General features: G+C 40.7%; 1 protein-coding gene across 1 annotated transcript in view; it reads left to right on the forward strand.

Annotated features, from left to right (window-relative positions):
* cc2d2a (coiled-coil and C2 domain containing 2A) overlaps positions 1-19113 on the forward strand; it is a 196464-nt gene that overhangs the window by 83756 nt on the left and 93595 nt on the right. The window contains exons 14-15 of the mRNA XM_087986613.1: positions 12144-12353; positions 17679-17779. Of these exons, the coding sequence (XP_087842739.1) occupies positions 12144-12353; positions 17679-17779 (311 nt within the window). The remainder of the gene's footprint in view (positions 1-12143; positions 12354-17678; positions 17780-19113) is intronic.

Below are 19113 nucleotides of genomic sequence, written 5' to 3' on the forward strand. Positions count from 1 at the left end.
GTAGATCGATAATCTGTGACTATCATTTAATTCTGTACCATTGGGTACACTTGCAGTCATTTCAAATCTCTCTCAATTTCTGAGCCAAAAGTTTTCCAAAATAACCTGTTGTTGACGTGTCAGTATTAGACAGGGGTGGACAAAGTTAAGAATCACACAACACCAACTGGTGTTGTGTGATTTTTAACTTTGATAATATGTAACAGGGCTATGACTTGGAAGCAGGATTTGGTCTTTCGAGAGGAGTCTTGATCAAATGGGTCAATGGATTGAAAAATGGCAATTGGGATTCAGTCTGGATAATTGCAAAGTATTGCATTTTGCACAACAAAGAAGGGTTTATACAATTCATGATAGGGCCCTGGGTGGTGTTGTAGGAAGAGGGACCAAGGGGTGCAGGTACATAATTCTTTGAAATTTGCCTTGCATATAGACAAGGGGCTTAAAAGGCGTTTGGCACATCTGTCTTCATTGCTCAGTGCTTTGTGTATAGGAGTTAGCAAATCATGTTGAATTTGTACAGGACGTTGGTGAGGCCTGTTCTGGAATATTGTGTCCAGTTCTGGTCGCTCAGTTATAGGAAGGATATTATCAAGCTGGACAGGGTTCAGAAGGCATCTGTCAGGATGTTGCCGGATATGGAAGCTTTGAGTTATGAAGAAAAGCTGGATAGTCTGGGACTTTTTTCATTGGATCGTAAGAGGTTGAGAGGCAGCTTTATAGAAGTTTATATAGATAGAGTTAGTGGTAGTTGACTTTTTTTTCAAGGATGGGGGATTTCAAGCCTAAGGGGCACATTTTTAAGGTGAGAAGAGAGAGATTTTAAAAAAGATGCGATAGGCAAATATTTTACACAGAGGGTGGTTCACGTGTAGAATGATCTTTCTGAGGAAGTGCTGATGCAGGTACAGTTACAACCTTTAAAATACATTTGGATAGAAATATGAATAGGAAAGGTTTGGAGGGATATGGGCCAGAAGCAGGAAGGTGGAACTAATTTAGTTTGGAATTAATTTCAACATCGATTGGACTGAAAAGGGTCTGTTTCCGTGCTGTATGACGCTCACTCTAAGATAATGGCTGATCTGTTTGTGGTCTCAACCTCACTTTCCTATTTGCTCCCCATGGTCCCTGACTCCTTTGTCTGTTGAAAATTTATTTAATTCTGCCTTGATTAAGTTCAGTATTACCTGATATTACTTTCTGGGGAAAAGAATAACACTTCTAAGGGAAAAAAAAACATTTCTGCACATCTCCACCCAAAAGAAAGACCTCTTATTCTTAAACTGTGTCCCCTAGTTCTAGCCTCCTCCGCAAAAGGAAACTTCCTCCCAGCATCCACCTTAGGAAATCTTTTCAGATCTTATATGTTCAATAAGATCACCCCTCCTTTTTCTAAGATACATTGGATACAAGCCCAGCTTGTGAAATGTTCCATCAAAACATAAACCCCTTATCCTAGGAACAAGTCAGAAGAACATTTTCTGAACTGCTTCTAATGTAATTATAGCTTTATGAAATAAGGAGTTCGGCATTGCACACAGTATTCCAAATGTCTTCCCGAGGTTCTGTACGGCTGCAGTAAAACTTCCCTGATTTTATATTCTGTGCTTCTTCCGATAAATGCCAACATTACATTTTCCTCCCTAATCACTTGCTGTACCTGCATACTACCCTTTTGTGATTTACATAACAGCACATCCAGATCCTTCTCTACTTCAGAGTTCTACAATCCCTTTCTGTGTAAACAATACACTGCTTTTTCATTCTTCTTGTCAAAGTTTACAAGTTCAGAATCTCCCAAATTACATTTCCCCTGTCAATTTTTTTTACTCTGTTACTTAACCTATCTACATCCCTTTGCAGATTCTCTACCTCTAGATTGCTAAACTTTCCTATTATAGTGTCGTTGGCAAATATAATTATTCACCTCGCATCCATAACATTGACATAGACTGTAAACAGTTGATGCCCATCACTGATTCCAGTGACCCTCCACTAGTTGCAGAATCACAGAAGAATCATAGAATCCCAAAATGTGGAAGCAGGCCATTGAGTTCATGATCCTCTGAAGAGCATCTCACCCAGATCCACCCCCTACCCTATCCCTGTAATCCTGTATTTAATATAGAAATCCACCTAACCAACACATCTCTGGACACTATGGGCAATTTAGCATGGCCTGTCCATCCAACCTGCATGTCGTTGGACTGTGGGAGGAAACCAGAGCACCTGGAGGAAACTCATGCAGACATGTGAAAAACGTGCAAACTCCATACAGTCAGTCACCTGAATCGAACCCATATCCCTGGTGCTGTGAGACGATAGTGCTAATCACTGAGCCATTGTACCACCCCAGCCACTCCAGTTGCAGCCTGCTAACCTTAAATAAACCTTTATTCCTATGCTCTGCTTCCTGTTAGTTAATCCTTTGTATATGCTAACATGTTACCCTCTACACCTTGTGATCTTATTCTGTGTAAAAACTTTTTATGTGACATCCTATTGATTGCATTTTGGTAATTGATGTATACCACATGTATTGGTTTTCCTATATCTACCTTCCATGATTTCACTTTCACCAATTCATGTTGATTCTGCCTGATTATCTCATATTGAAGTGAACCTTTACTGATATGTTTGAGTATTTCGCATTCAGAGCAGTTCCTTGAATATCTTGATGCAAGTTCCTAATGGAAATATTTGCATTTGGGCTATGATATCACTGGAAAACGATACATCAATAAAGAGAGTAATTTTCTGAAGTAACTGCTGAGGATTTGAATTCCAAGGCTGTATCAATAATGAAGTTTCTGTGTTAAATCTACCCGCCTATATAAAAGAAACTAGATTTGAAAGGCATGTAATTTTATACATCAGCTGCGGTTACAATGAAGGACTCTCCATTCAACCTCTCCCCTCACCTGAGGCATGGTGATTCTCAGGATAAACCCACCACCAGTTATTTCTCGCTAATGAGAGAGCAGCCCTATGCTCTGGTAAGATTATGGCAACTTTACCTTTTTTTTGAAATTTTATACGTACTGAATTAAAGTATGTATCTTAAATCAACAATATATAAGCTCCCAAGGCAATGATTTTACCCCAACTAAACCCTTGCTAAAAGTATAGACTTTGGATTTCAATTAAGATGTAATGTGTGACTTTGTCAAGGTGAAATTATTTTGTGCGTCCTCAGTTATACAGTCTTCAATTTCATGAATCCACAAATTGAGCAAATATCATTGATTATCGACAGGAATTTGATCAATGAGCTTTTTATTATTTACTGAATTTTACAAACTGAAATTGAAAAGTTATTTGAAAAATTGATGCAAATGAAGATATAGGCATGGTTGATTTCAATTAACTGCTGGTTACTATGTTCTGTTCCAATGGCAAATTAATTGGCTGAATGCCAACTCATTTAAACGAATTTAAACAATTTACAAGTATTTTGTCACGCCAGTTTGAGATATCTCCTACATTACTAATCTTACAGCAAATCTTTGTTTTTTCTTTAATCTATCTAATCTTGTAAGCCATTCACCTTTGCACTAGTATTTCTTTTTCCTCAAGTTTGATACTGTGTTTAACATTTTTAGTTAACCATGGAAAATGGTCCTCACTTTTGATATATATACTTACTGACTTTACCGCTTATTTTAAACCATAGGAATTGAATGGATTCTAACCACTCAGCAATAGTTAGTTCTTTCCCCATACAAAGGAAGAACCAATTCCTACAGAGTGAAAAAGTTAGAAAGAACAGAGGAGTACCTGTACTTCCTTCCTCTCCTCATCTAACTCCCAGGCAATCTGCTCAAACTTGCAAAGTCACATTGAGATGTCGCTATTCATGTGCTTGTGTGCTCAGTCCCAGGTACAGTAAAACAGTTTCACTGGTTACCTTAATTAACCATTTGTAATTGATCTCAAGTAGAGAGAGGTTTAAACCTAATGAAATTAGAATTTAGCAGAAAATTGCCATAAAATATTAACTGTGAAATAAAAATGTAATTCAATTTTTGGACTTTGTTCACAAACTGCTAGCACTCGGTTCAAACTTGTGTGCTATTCAGTTCTGGACATTTCAACGGTGATAATTCACTTTGACCATCACCTCAGAACATATTATTCATGACTTCAGCTAAAGTTAGGTTTGGTGATGTTGGAAGGAGGGAAATCTGATCGTAAACATTTAGAAGTGCCACTGATTATGTGCAGACATGAATTTCTGTTCTGCACAAGGTCCCTCACCCCCATACCAATTATGCCATTAGTCGGACATTTATTATCCAACAGATGGCAGTGAATAGCCAACACAGCTGGACAGGAAATTCTGTGAAAATCGCAATAGTACTGCACAACAATCCTCCAGTGATGAATTCCAATGCAACTAAGTTGAATCAAGTTTGTAAATAGTGGGAAATAAAATATTTTTACTTTTGGTGTCCACTGTCAAAACCAATGATTCTGAGGTTAGGCAAAGTACAGTGTAGACACCAATACAATATCCCAACAGATTTGGAATACTTTGGGGTGTGTTTAGGCAGAATACTCTCACATTCAGTTTAATCAACAAGTTTTCTTGTTACAGTTCTTAATGGCTTCTTCATCCCATGTCCCACAATTAAAAATTATTCAAATTAAATCATAGTGCAATGCAGGAACAAACCCTTCAGCTCACCATGTCTGTGCCAACCATGATGCCATTCTAAACTAATCCCATCTGCCTGCACATGGTCCATATCTCTCTGTTCCCTGCCTGTTTATCTGTCTGTCTGAATGCCTCTTCAACACTGCTGTCATATTTGCTTCTATTACCTTCCCCAGTTGCATGTTCCAGGCAACTACTTCTGTTTAAAAAAACCTTGCTTAGCAGATCTCCTTTAAACTTTCCCCTTCTCACCTTAAACCTGTGCCCCCATTTGACATTTCCATCGTGAGACAATAACTTCGACTATCCATCCTATCCATGTCTCTCATAATTTTATATACTTCTATGAGGTCGTCCCTCAGCCTCTGACGTTCTAGTGAAAGCAATCCAAGTTTGTCAGCCTCTCCTTACAGTTAATGCACTCCAACCCAGGCAACATCCTGGTAAGCCTTTTCTGCACTCTCTCCAAAGTCTCCACATCCTAACCAATAATGCAGCGACCACAACCTCACACTCTTGTGGCCTGACCAAACTCGTATGCAGATGCAAAATGACTTGTCAACTTTTATTATCATTGCTCTGACTGATGAAAGCAAGACACTCGCTTTACCACCTTTTCCACTTAAAAATGTGTTGCTGGAAAAGCGCAGCAGGTCAGGCAGCATCCAAGGAGAAGGAGAATCAACGTTTCGGGCATAAGCCTCTTGTGTTGTCACTTTCAGGGAGATCCCTCTGGGTATCTGTGCTCCTCAGGGTCTGGACATTTACAGTATACTTTCCTCTTGCAATTGACTTCCCAAAGTATATCACCTCATACTTGTACAGATTAAACTACATTTGCTATTTCTCCTCCCAGCTTTCCAGCTGATCTGTATCTTACTGCTTCCTTTGATATCCTTACCCACTATCCACAACTCCATGAAGTTTCATATCATCTGCAAATCAGACCACCGACATTTTAATCCAAATCATTTATATATTTTACAAATGACATTGGTCCCAGCACTGATCCTTACAGAACATCACTGGTGGTGATATCGTGATACATATTGGTAACAATGATATAACAAGGAAAGGGATTGAGGATCTGAAAAGTGACTACAGAGAGCTAGGTTGCAAGCTGAAGAGCAGGATGATCTCAGGTTTGCTACCTGTGCCACAAAACAGTGAGGTGAGGAACAGTCAGTGAGTGCAATTTAACATTTGGCTGTGAGGCTGGTGCAGGCAGGAGGGCTTCAGATACCTAGACCATTGGGATACCTTCTGGGGAAGGTGGGACTTAATCAAGAAGGATGGATTGCACCTGAACTGGAAGGGCACAAATGTCCTGGGTGGGAGATTTGCTCGTGTGGTTCGGGAGGGTTTAAACTAGTTTGGCAAGGGGGTGGGAACCAGAGCTACGTGTCTGAGAGGGGGATAGTTGTAGATGGGGCAGTGACAGGATGTAGTGAATCTATCGGGATGGCTTTTCACGTGATAAAACAAAGGGATCAGTTAAAGTGTGTCTGCTTTAATGCAAGGAGTGTCAGAAATAAAAGTGATGGATGAACTTAGAGCAAAGATCAGTACTTGGGACTCTGATGTTGTGGCCATAACAGAGACATGGGTTTCACAAGAGCAGGAATGGTTGCTATATGTTTTAGGGTTTAGAATGTTTAAAAAGAACAGGGAGGCTGGAAAAGAGGAGGGGGTGGAGCATTGCTAATTAGAGAGTGCATCACAACTATAGAAACGAAGGTTGTTGAGGAAGGTTTGTCTACTGAGTCAGTATGGGTGCAAGTTAGGAACAACAAAAGAGCAGACACCTCATTGGGAGTTTCTACAGACCCCCTAATAGCAGTAGGGAGATTGAAGAACTCATATAGGCTGGCAGAGTTTGGAAAAATGCAGATGTAGCAGGGTTGTTGTTATGGGTGACTTAAATTTTCTCAATATTGACTGGAACCTCGTTAGTGCAAATGGTTTGGATGGAGCTATTTTTGTCAGGTGTGTTCAGGAGGGTTTCCTTACTCAGTATGTAGACAGGCTGACGAGGGGAGAGGCTATTTTGGAATTGGTGCTCGGCAATAAGCCTGGACAGGTATCACATCTCACAATGGGTGAACAGTTTGGGGACAGTGACCACAATTGCCTCACATTTACCATTTCCTTGGAGAGGGAAAGGAGCAGTTACCAAGGGAAGATATTTATTTGAGGAAGAAGAAATTATGACGCTATCAAACAGAAGTTGGGAAGTACAGATTGGGAGCAATTGTTCCACAGAAATGTCACAACAGACATGTGGAGACTGTTTAAGGAGCATTTGTTGCAAGTGATGTACAAATTTGTGCCTCTGAGACAGGCAAGAAGGGGTAAGATTAAGGAGCCTTGGATGACAAGAACAGAGGAGGTTCTCTTGAAAAGGAAGAAGACAGCTTACATAAGGTGGAGGAAGCAAGGATCTAGCACAGCTTTAGAGGATTACAGGCTTACTAGAAAGGAGCTCAGAATTGGATTGAGGAGAGCCAGGAGGGGGCATGAAAAAGAGACAGGAAGAATTAGGGAGAACCCAAAGGCATTTTACGCCTATGTGAAGAATAAGAGAATGATCAAGGGGAAGGTAGGGCCTGTCAGGGATCGCGTAGGGAACTTGTGCGTGTAGTCTGAGCGGATAGGAGAAGCCCTAAATAAGTTTTTTTTTTGCTTTGGTTTTCACTAAGGAAAGGGACCTTATTGTGAATGAGAACTTTGAAGAGCTGGGAAACAGGCTTGAACAGATCAAGATTGATGAAGTTGATGTGCTGGAAATTTTGGCAAACGTTAAGATTGATAAGTCTCCAGGACCAGACCAGATGTATCCTAGGTTGCTTTGGGAAGCAAGAAAGGAGGTTGCTAAGCTGCTGATGAAGGTCTTTGCTTCCTTATTCTCCATGGGAGTCGTATGGGAGGATTGGGGGGAGGCGAATGTTGTTCCTCTTTTCAAGAAGGGTAATAGGGAAATCCCTGGCAATTACAGACCAGTCAGTTTTATGCCTGTGGTCAGTAAGGTTTTTGGAAAGAATTCTGAGGGATAGGATCTATGATTATTTGGAAAAGCATAGAGTGATTAAAGGCAGTCAGCATGGTTTTGTGAGGGGCAGGTCGTGCCTCACAAATCTTAATGAGTTCTTTGAGGAGGTGACGAGACAGGTTGACAAAGGTCTAGCAGTGGATGTGGTGTATATGGACTTCAGCAAGGCATTTGATAAGGTTCCCCATAGTAGGCGCATTCATAATGTCAGGAGGTATGGGATAAAGGGAGATTTGGCTGTCTGAATTCAGAATTGGTTGGCTGACAGAAGGCAGAAAGTAACTGGAGTTGGAAAGTATTCTGCCTGGTGGGTGGTGTCCCACAAGACTCTGTTCTTGGGCCTCTGCTCTTTATAGTTTTTATAAATGACTTGGATGAGGAGGTTGAGGGGTGGGTTAGTAAATTTGCCGATGACGCAAAGGTTGGAGGTGCCAGTGATAGTATGGAGGGCTATTGCAGCCTGCAGTGCAACATAGACAGGATGCAGAGCTGGGCTGAGAAATGGCAGATGGAGTTCAACCTGGATAAATGCGAATTGATGCATTTTGGAAGGTCGAACTGGAATGCTGAATATGGGATTAAAGATAGGATTCTTAGCAGTGTGGAGGAACAGAAGGATTTTGGTGTTCAAGTGCATAGATACCCCAAAATTGCCTCCCAAGTGGATAAGGTTGTTAAGAAAGCATATGGTGTTTTGGCCTTCCTTAACAGGGGAATTGAGTTTAAGAGCCGTGAGGTTTTGTTGCAGCTCTACAAGTCCCTGGCGAGACCACACTTGGAATATTGTGTCCAGTTCTGGTCGCCCTATTAGAGGGAAGATATGGATGCTTTGGAGAGGGTGCAATGGAGGTTTACCAGGGTGCTGCCTGGACTGGAGGGCTTATTATTACGACGAGAGGTTGACTAAGATCGGATCTTTCTCGCTGGAGAGAAGGAGGAAGAGAGGTGATTTGATCGAGGTGTACAAGGTAATGAGAGGCTTGGATAGAATCAATTGCCAGAGACTTTTACCCAGCACCGGATTGACTGGTGTGAGGGTGGTCATAGCTTTAGGATATTAGGAGGAAGATATAGATAAGACGGCAGAGGTAGGTTCTTTGCACAGAGTTGTGAACACGTGGAATGCATTGCCAGCTGTGGTGGTGGAAGCAGAGTCATTAGAGACATTCAATCGACTGCTGGACATGCACATGGACAGCACTGAATTGAGGGGGGCGTAGGTTAGGTCAATTTATTTTAGAATAGGAATAATCCTCAGCTCAACATTGTGGGCCAAAGGGCCTGTTCTGTACGTTTCTATGTTCTATGTTCTATCACTGGTCACAGAACTCCAGTCAAATAAACACCCATCACAGCTACCTTCTGTCTTTTATGGTCAAGTCAGTTTTGTATCCAACTTGCCTACTCACCATGGATTCCATACGATTTGGTCTTATGGACAAGCCTATCATGAGGGACCTTGTCAAATACTTCAGTAAATTCCATGTGGACAACACCCACTGTCTTACCCTCATAAATCATTTTCGTCACTTACTCAAAAAAAACTCAATCAAGTTTGTGACACAAGACCCCCTGCATAAGCCATGCTGACTCCCTCTAATAAATCCCATTCTTTTCCAAATGCAAATAAATTCTGTTCATCACATCCAAAATAAAGAATCTAACAGCACTATGCTTGTACGTGGCTCTATATAAAACTATGTTTAAATATTTTGTTAGAGTGAAAATATAAGATTAAGCAAACTTAAGATTTCTCCATACTCATGGTGACACCACTGTCTCATTCTCATCAACATACATGATTATTTTATTACATTATTTCCCTGATTCTTTGTCTGGGGCAGAGCTGCTTGTAGTTATAATTAGAGTGATCTAATAGCATTGTCTAAAATAATCGTGTATGTTAGTGAGAATGAGACAGTATTGAGACCATGTGTATGAAGAAATCTTAAGTCTGCAGTATGAATCTTTCACTCTGACAAAGTGTTTAAACATAGTTTTATATAGGGCCATGTACAAGCACAGTGCTGTTAGCTTCTCCATTTTGGATGAGATGGATATTAGTTAATCATTTGCTATAGTACTAGAGGTATTTATTATTGCGAAGTGTTGGACAATTGAAAGAACATCAGCTTGCCTCTGAAATTTTCCTTTTTCCTGGCTCCTTCAAGCTATTAATGCTGAAGGATATCAGATTTATTTTCAGAAAGCCAAATCCTTCACTCTAAAGTAGGGAAAAGCAGAGATGGCACCAGTTACTCTTGGAAATCTCTGATTGTTTAAGAGGCCCATCTGCATTAGGGTCAAGTTACAGTTATGCATGAAATTTCTTGGCCATGAATTTACACTAAGGTTTGTCAGGTCTCTTGCCATAACTTTGGCCGGAAATTGGCAGAACTCCCAGAGAAGCGACACAAATTGCTCAGAATGAATGCTCACATTGTTTCTCTGGAGGTTTTCTCAGTTTCCCAACAAAGTTATCATATTATTTATAAGTAACTGATATATCTGTTTTGTGATTAAGCAGCAATGCTGAGTGGAGTTGACTAAGACATTGATTTTCAAATGTTTTTGTGAAAAAGCCCCTTTTCCATGCTACTTTGGGCAAGTAGAATTCTCCTTGTAAGCCACCATTACAGCATCCATCCCAAAGAAAATGCTCCCTTTCATATCACTGGTCATATTCTTGCAAGGTTACAGTTCACTGTGCGAATGTGGAAGCTGTGGACTATTGTCTTCCAATGCTAGGTATGCATTGAGTTTCTGGTATGAAACTTCATGTTTATGTATCTTATATATATATATATATATATATATATATACATATATTATATAAATTTGTGTGCACAGCGTAATGCCTGAGTCAATAATTCTTGGACTTGGTCAAAAGTCATAATAAGTCAGCTGTTCCAGGATTAGATAACTTTCAGGTTGAGTGTTATGGTTCTTTGTGCTTCATTGGACAATTGACATCTCTGCCTGAAAGTGGAGTCTGCTTGGTCAGCCAGTTCAAAAATAGCTTAGCTTACCCACAAGCTCAGGAATCATAATAGTGACTTCAATGTTAATATGAATCTTCTCTCCTTGTCCCTCCAATTTTCAGTTCCCAAATTGTTCCTGGCCTCTAGTCTTCTTTATTTATGAATCACAGGTGTGCAGAATTGTTCAAGCAGTGAAGAAGGCCATTCAAGTCATCATGCCTGCATCGGCTGACCTAATGAGCAATTCAGCAGAGACATTCCCTTGGCTACTCCCCATAGCACTGCTCAGTCTTCCTTTTCCGATAATATCCTGACTGAATCTGCCTCACCCACATGTCTGGCAGCATGCCCTAGATCTTAACCACTCGTGCATGAAATGTTTCTCTTTCTGTGACTATCGCTTCTTTTGCTAATTACTATCAATCAGTGCTTCCTCACATTCAGTCAGAAAATGTTTGTTTTGCACTATTAACGTTGTGTTGTTGCAAAGGAAAGTTCCCCTCCTTTCCCACTTTTATATATTCATGTTTGTTGGGGTAGAGTGTACCAACACCAGAAGCCTTCTGTGGTGCCAGCAAAATTATTATTTTTCACGTCTGAGCCTAGGCTTTGAGTGTTATAGCAGTGTGTGGAAATGGAGACATTTGACCTCTTATCCTGTCACCATCTGCTGAAACATATTTTCCAATGGCCCAAAGATCACAATTAAAGCGAAGAATACGGACTGGTATTTCCTCATACCTCCTTCATTCACTAAGGTATGCGGGTGTTGATTGTAGTCTCGCCATTCTGTTCCTCTTGTTGCAGTGAACTCGCTTGTCTGAATTAGCTCACGGCTTAAAGTCACATTAAATAGTGAATTGATCCGTAAAACCATCAAGGAAACTGTTAAATTTGCTTTGACAATTTTGCTAGTGTGCACTTTCTCTCTGAAAAATGGTAATGTGAAAAGGCAGTGATATGATAAGAGAGTTGCTGGCAAGGCTGCCATTTACTGCCCAGATGATTAATAAAAGTCATTAATATTGATTTGGTGAAAAGCTGAGACTTCAGTCTAGATCCCTTTGTGGCATCAATTACCACATTCCAGGAACAAGAGAACATACCCTTTTATCTATTTTGTGTCCCATCCAATTTTCTCTCCCATCCACTTAGTTACTTGTATTGTAAAGTCAGCGCTAATTTGTTGTGCCCTCAGTTTTGTTAATCATACTTTGTTCAGATCTTTACAAGTCCCTGTGAATGGAATTGAATAAATAAACTGTTTTTGGGTCACCTCATTTCCTGTCAACAACAACTGAGCGGTCATTTAATTGCACGAATTAACATTGATGCAGCTAAAACACTTCAGCTTTAAGTGCAATCTGACTGTTATAATTTCTGGGAGTGTGAGTTTGTATATTTGTGGCAGACTCCCTAATTTTTACAAGTTCTGTTTGTGTTGTAATTGCAGGCTGAGAAGTCCATTGATGATAATCGATACATTGCTGGTTCAATGGAACTACAGGGACGTTTTCAACTGGACATCGATATTTCTGGCATAGTATTCACACACCACCCCATGTTTAGCCGTGAGCATGTGTTGGCAGCCAAGTTAGTCCAGCTGTATGATCAGTACCTGTGTCGACAGCAACATAATCTTGCTGGCCTTTACTCTGACAAGGTATGAGACTGAGGTATGATGGAATGACCATTATAACCTCAAATGTCACATCAGCTGTAAGAGCTATAAGTGAAAGTGCCTCGCAGCTGAAGATTTTAAATGTCCTTCCTAACTTGCAGGTAGCACTATAACTTCAATTCAGATGTTCCAACAGGGCAAGTGAAGACCCAATACTATAGCTCAATATCAAATGGTATTGACAAAGCAATTTCTTTTCTAACACTGCATTCATTCATCAAATGCTGAAGTTTCAGTCACTGCTTTTGGTATAATGGACACAAAGTACTGTTATTTGACAGTGGGTTTGCAGGCAAGGCTTGCAAAGTGCCTCAAGTGGCTTTTCTGCAGCATGCAGCATTACCCAGATAGATGAAGCTGAGCCTTTAACTGGCCAACCATTTTATTTTTTTCTCTTTTTTTTTAAGGAGAAATTTCCTTAATCTTCTGTTTTTTTTTTCTTTTCTTTATTTAAATCCCTCAGTGCTGCCAAACACCAGTAGTGCTTCTTTCTGCCCAGCACCCTGTTGTGTGTGTGTGTGGATGTAGGACACAATGAAAAAACAAGTGCATAAAACTTTATTCATATTCCACTACCAGGAAGCAAAAAACACCTGAGTGGCCAGTGACAAGCACTGCCCTTCACTTCAAGGACAATGCCTTTGTGATCGACAAAGTGAAGTGAAGAGGAGAGGAGGGAGTAAATCAAAATACAATTGGAGGGGTAGCCAACACATTTTATTCCTTCATGGCAGATGGCAAGGCCAGCATTTATTGATCATTCCAAATTGCCTTTGAACTGACATTGATAGGCAATTGGAAGGGAAGTTGGATGTTAACCACCTTACTGAGAGTCTGGGGTTACATTGTAAACTATACCATGTAAGGATGGCAAATTTCCTTCCCTACAAGACGCTGTCATACAAATGGGTTTTCCAACAATCAATGTGAGTTTCATCCAAACATACAAATTTGATTACCCAGCCGCTCAAGTAACCTTTACCATTTAATAAGATCATGCTGATGTGATTATTCTATTTCTTCAATAGAAGAAATAACCCTTGCTTATTGAGAATCTGTCTACTGCTGCCTTTAAAATGTTCAAAGCTTCTGCTTCCACCACCATTTCGGGAGGAGAATTCCAAAGGTACACAATCCTCTGTGAAAACAAAGTCTCCTTGTCTCTGTCTTAAATGGATGACATCTTAATTCTAAACAATTGCCTCTATTAATAGATTTGCTCACAAGAGGAAACATCTTTTTTCCACATCTACCATGTAAAGATCTATCAGGGCCTTATATCTTTCAGTCAAGTCACCTCTTACTTTTCTAACCTCAGTTGATAAAAAAACTAGTCTGTCCAACCTTTCCTCACAAGACAGCCTGCCTTTCCATGTATTAGTCTGTTAAACTTCCTCTCAACTGCTTCTAGCTTATTTAATCCATTCCTTAAATAAGAGCATCCATGCAGTACATAGTTCTCCAGATGTGGGATAATCAAGGTACTTTATAACCAGAGCATAACCTTTTTACTTTGCATTCAATTTCTGTCACAACAAATGACATCATTCTATTACATTTCATAATTATTTGCTGCATCTCCATGTGATTCAGGCAGTAGGACATCCAGATCCTTCTCGATCTCCGAGCTCTGGAGTAATTCATTATTTAGATTATATGCTTCTTTATATTCTTGCTGGCAAAATGGATAGTTTCACATTTTCCTACATGATACTCCATTTGGTAGACCTTTCTCCACATGAATAATCTATCAATTTCCCTTTGTAACATAGAACATAGAATGTTACAGCACAGCACAGGGCCTTTGGCCCTCAATGTTGCGCCAACCTGTGAAATTAATCTGATGCCCATCTAACCTATATCATTCCATTATTATCCATACCCAATGCCCATTTAAATGCCCTTAACATCGGCAAGTCTACTACTGTTGCAGTCAGGCTGTTCCACGCCCTTACTACTTTCTGAGTAAAGAAACTACCCTGATATCTGTCCTAAAGTTAGCACCCTTCAATTTAAAGCTGTGTCCCCTCATGCTAGCCTTCACCATCCACTGTCCACCCTATCTAACCCTCTGATTATCTTATATGTCTCGATTAAGTCACCTCTCAACCTTCTTCTCTCCAATGAAAACGGCCTCAGTTCCCTCAGCCTTTCCTCATCAGACCTTCCTTCCTTACCAGGCAACATCCTAGTAAATCTCCTCTGAACCCTTTCCAAATCTTCCATATTCTTTCTATAATACGGTAACGAGAACTGTACACAATACTCCAGGTGCAACCTTACCAGTGTCTTGTATAGCTGAAGCATGACCTCATGGCTCCAAAACTCAGTCCCTTTACCAATAAATTCCGACACACCATATGCCTTTTTAACAACCTTATCAACTTGGGTGGCAACTGTCAAAGATTTATGCACCTGGACACCAAGATCTCTCTGTTCATCTACACTGCCAAGAATTTTACCATTAGCCTAGTACACTGCCTTCCTGTTATTTCTTCTGAGGTGAACTACCTCACACTTTTCCGCATTAAACTCTGTTTGTCACTTCTGTGCTCAGCTCTGCACCTTATCTATGTCCCTCTGTAACCCACAACATTCTTTGGCACTATCCACAACTCTGCCTACCTTCGTGTCATCTGCAAATTTACTAACCCATCCTTCTACGCCCACATTCAGATCAATTATAAAAATGACCAACAGCAGTGGACCCAAAACAGATCCTGTGGCACACCACTGGTAACTGAGCTCCGGGATGAATATTTCCTATCAACCACCATCCTCTGTCTTCTTTCAGCTAGCCAATTTCTGATCTAATTCACTAAATCACTTTCAATCCCGAAACTCCGTATTTTGTGCAATAGCCTACGTGTGGAACCTTATCAAACACCATGCTGAAATCCACATACACCATATCAACCGCTTTACTTTCATCCACCTGTTTTGTCACCTTCCTGAAGAACTCTAAGGTTAGTGAGGCATGCCCTACCCTTCACAAACCGTGTTGACTGTCCCTAATCAAGTTATTCCTTTCCAGATGATTATAGATCCTATCTCTTATAACCTTTTCCAACACCTTACCCACAACCGAAGTAAGGCTCACTGGCCTATAGTTACCAGGGTTGGCCGAACTCCCCTTCTTAAACAAGGGAACAACATTTGCAATTCTCCAGTCTTCTGGCAACACTCCTGTTGACAATGATGACAAAAAGATCAAAGCTAAAGATCTGCAATCTCCTCCCTGGCTTCCCAAAGAATCCGAGCATAAATCCCATCCGGCCCAGGGGTCTGATCTATTTTCAGATTTTCCAAAATTGCTAAAACCTCTTCGTTGTCAACCTCAATCCCATCTAATCTAGTAGCCTGTATCTCTGTATTCTCACTAACATTGCCCTTTGAAGCGCCTCCTCGTGTCCTCAAATTCCGCACACAACTTTCCACTACTGTCTTTGATTGGCCCTAATCTTATTCTAGTCATTCTTTTATTCCTGATATACCTATAGAAGGCCTTAGTGTTTCCTTGATCATATCCACAAACAACTTCTCATGTCCCCTCCTGGCTCTCCATAGCTCTCTCTTTAGATCTTATTACTAACTTATAACTCTCAATTCCCCTAACTGAGCCCTCACACCTCATCCTCACTAAGCCATCTTCTTTGTCTTGACAAGAGCTTCAACGTCTTTAGTAAATCATTGCTTCCTCTCTTGACTACTACCTTGCTGCCTCATTGGTATAGACTTATCAAGGACCCGCAGTAGCTGTTCCTTGAATAAGCTCCACATTTTAAGTGTGTCCATTCCCTGCAGTTTCCTTTCCCATCCCATGCATCCTAAATCGTGCCTAATTGCATAATAATTGCCTTTCCCCCAGTTATACCTTTTTCCTTGCGGTATATGCCTATCCCTGCCCATTGCTATTGTAAACATAACCGAATTGTGGTCACTATCGCCAAAGTGCTCACCTACCTCCAAATCTAACACCTGGCTGGGTTCATTCCCCAGTACCAAATCCAATATGGCATCGCCTCTTGTTGGCCTGTCTACATACTGTGTCAGTAAACCCTGCTGCACACATTTGAGCAAAAACTGACCCATCCATACTATACATGAACTATAGTATTCTCAGTCAATATTGGGGAAGTTAAAGTCCCCCATAACAATGATCCTGTTACTCGCTCCTAACAAGAATCACCTTTGCTATCCTTTCCTCTACATCCCAGGAACAATTCAGAGGCCTACAGAAAACTCCCAACAAGGTGACCTCCTTTCCTGTTTCTGATTTTAGCCAGAACTACCTTAGTGGATGAGTCCTCACATGTTATCTCAGCTACTGCAATACTACCCTTGATTAACAATGCCACACCCACAATGCCCTCATAATTGTCCTATTTAAAATTTGTAATACTAGTCTTGGATTCACTCCTCTCCACTCAAACTGAATGTAATATTTAATCAAATGGTTGCTACTTAAAGGTGCTTTCACTATGAAATCATTTATTAATCCTGCCTAATTGAATAAAACATGTTGTAATATAGTCTTCTCACTGACTTGCTCCAGAACATACCGTTCTCAGACACTCTCCGAAAACTTGCTGTAAACTCTTCTAGGTTACCTTTGTCCATCTGATTTTGTTTTCATTTTCACGAAAATTAAAGTCCCCCATGGTTATTGCTGAAAGGTTTCCATTATTTATTTCTTTATTCTCCATGTTGCCACTTTAGGCGGTCTGGACTTTTTTCCCCGAGTGTCTTCTTGACTTTATAATTTCTCATCTTTACCCAAATCACTTCTGCATCCTGATCGTAGGTCATCTCTCTCTTATACTGAACAAGAATTACTGTTTATTACAAGTAATTAGATGTCCGCTATAGGTAAACCATTCTAAACTATTGGCATATGACATTACTAATTGAAATTCTAATTCCCCTTATGAACGCCCCCTTCCACGCAGACAGACAAACGGACAGGAAAAGTAGGCCATGGGCAGGAGGAACAAACAAGAAAGACAGATCATTAGTCGTTTTTTCCCAGGTTCTGTTGCTGATTTATGACTTCTACTGGCCAGCACATTGCCTCAGTCATCTTTCTCCTGATGCTTTTGCTGGTTGTTAAGAGATACAAGGTGACAGTCAGTTATAGGAAGTCTGTGACTTATCAGTTGCAGGAAAGATAAAAAACAGGTTTCTCATTTCATTTCATTTTTATTAGTTTCTTGTTCTTGGAGTGTGAAACCAATCAACTCTACTTAGTGTCAAACTGGTGTTAAATGTTTCTTCAAGTGACTACTCTGCAATGGTTTCTGTTTTCAGCTGTGTGCTCTAAGGAATGCAGTGAAGAGCATTACTGATTATCATCATGTGCACATCTCAGTGACACAGCGAAGACTTGTGGAATATAAATGTGAGATCAGGTAGGCAAATGTGATGGTGCTCAAAGTTAATCAATTTTAGCTCACTAATAACGCCAGACTCACTGTCTGGCGAAGATCTTTGCTTCCTCACTCTTCACGGGAGTCGTACAGGAGAATTGGAGGGAAGCGAATGTTGTTCCTCTTTTCAAGAAGGGCAAATGAGAAATCCCTGGCAATTACAGACCAATCAGTCTTGCGTCTGTGGTCAGCAAGGTTTTGGAAATAATTCTGAGGGATAGGATTTATGACTATTTAGAAACGCATAGCATGATTAAACGCAGTCAGCATGGCTTTGTGAGGGGCAGGTCATGCCTCACAAATCTTATTGAGTTCTTTGAGGAGGTGACGGGATAGGTCGACGAAGGTTGAGCAGTGGATGTGGTGTATATGGACTTCAGCAAGGCATTTGGTAAGGTTCCCCATAGTAGGCTCATTCGTAAAGTCATGAGGTATGGGATACAGGGAGATTTGGCTATCTGGATTCAGAATTGGTTGGCTGACAGAAGGCAGAGAGTGGTTGTAGTTGGAAAGTATTCTGCCTGGCGGTCAGTGGTGAGTGGTGTCCCGCAGGGCTCTATTCTTGGGCTTCTGCTCTTTGTAGTTTTTATAAATGACTTGGATGAGAAGGTTGAGGGGTGGGTTAGTAAATTTGCCGATGACACAAAGGTTGGAGGTGCCGTTGATAGTATGGAGGGCTATTGCAGCCTGCAGCACAACATAGACAGGATGCAGAGCTGGGCTGAGAAATGGCAGATGGCGTTCAACCTGAATAAATGCGAAGTGATGCATTTTGGAAGGTCGAACTGGAATGCTGAATATAGAATTAAAGACAGGTTTCTTGGCAGTGTGGAGGAACAGAGGGATCTTGGTATTCACATGCATAGATCTTAAAAGTTGCCACCCAAGTGGATAGGGTTGTGAAGAAAACATATGGTGTTTTGGCCTTCATTAACAGGAGGATCGAGTTTAAGAGCCGCGAGGTTTTGCTGCAGCTCTACAAGACCCTGATGAGACCACGTTTGGAATATTGTGTCCAGTTCTGGTCGCCCTATTGTAGGAAAGATACGGAGGCTTTGGTGAGGTTGCAAAGAAGGTTTACCAGGATGCTGCCTGGGCTTGAAGACTTGTCTTACGAAAAGAGATTGACTATGTTTGGACTTTTCTCACTGGACGGCAGGAGGAAGAAAGGTGACCTGATCAAGGTATACAGGGTAATGAGAGGCATGGATAGAGTCAATAGCCAGAGACTTTTCCTCAGAGCAGGATTGACTGGCATGAGGAGTCATAGTTTTAAGATATTAGGAGGAAGGTTTAGAGATGTCAGAGGTAGGTTC

Source organism: Chiloscyllium plagiosum, unplaced genomic scaffold, assembly GCF_037043375.1.
Source record: "Chiloscyllium plagiosum isolate Xiang-an unplaced genomic scaffold, Cpla_swu_hap1 HiC_scaffold_1, whole genome shotgun sequence".
Classification (NCBI taxonomy): domain Eukaryota; kingdom Metazoa; phylum Chordata; class Chondrichthyes; order Orectolobiformes; family Hemiscylliidae; genus Chiloscyllium; species Chiloscyllium plagiosum.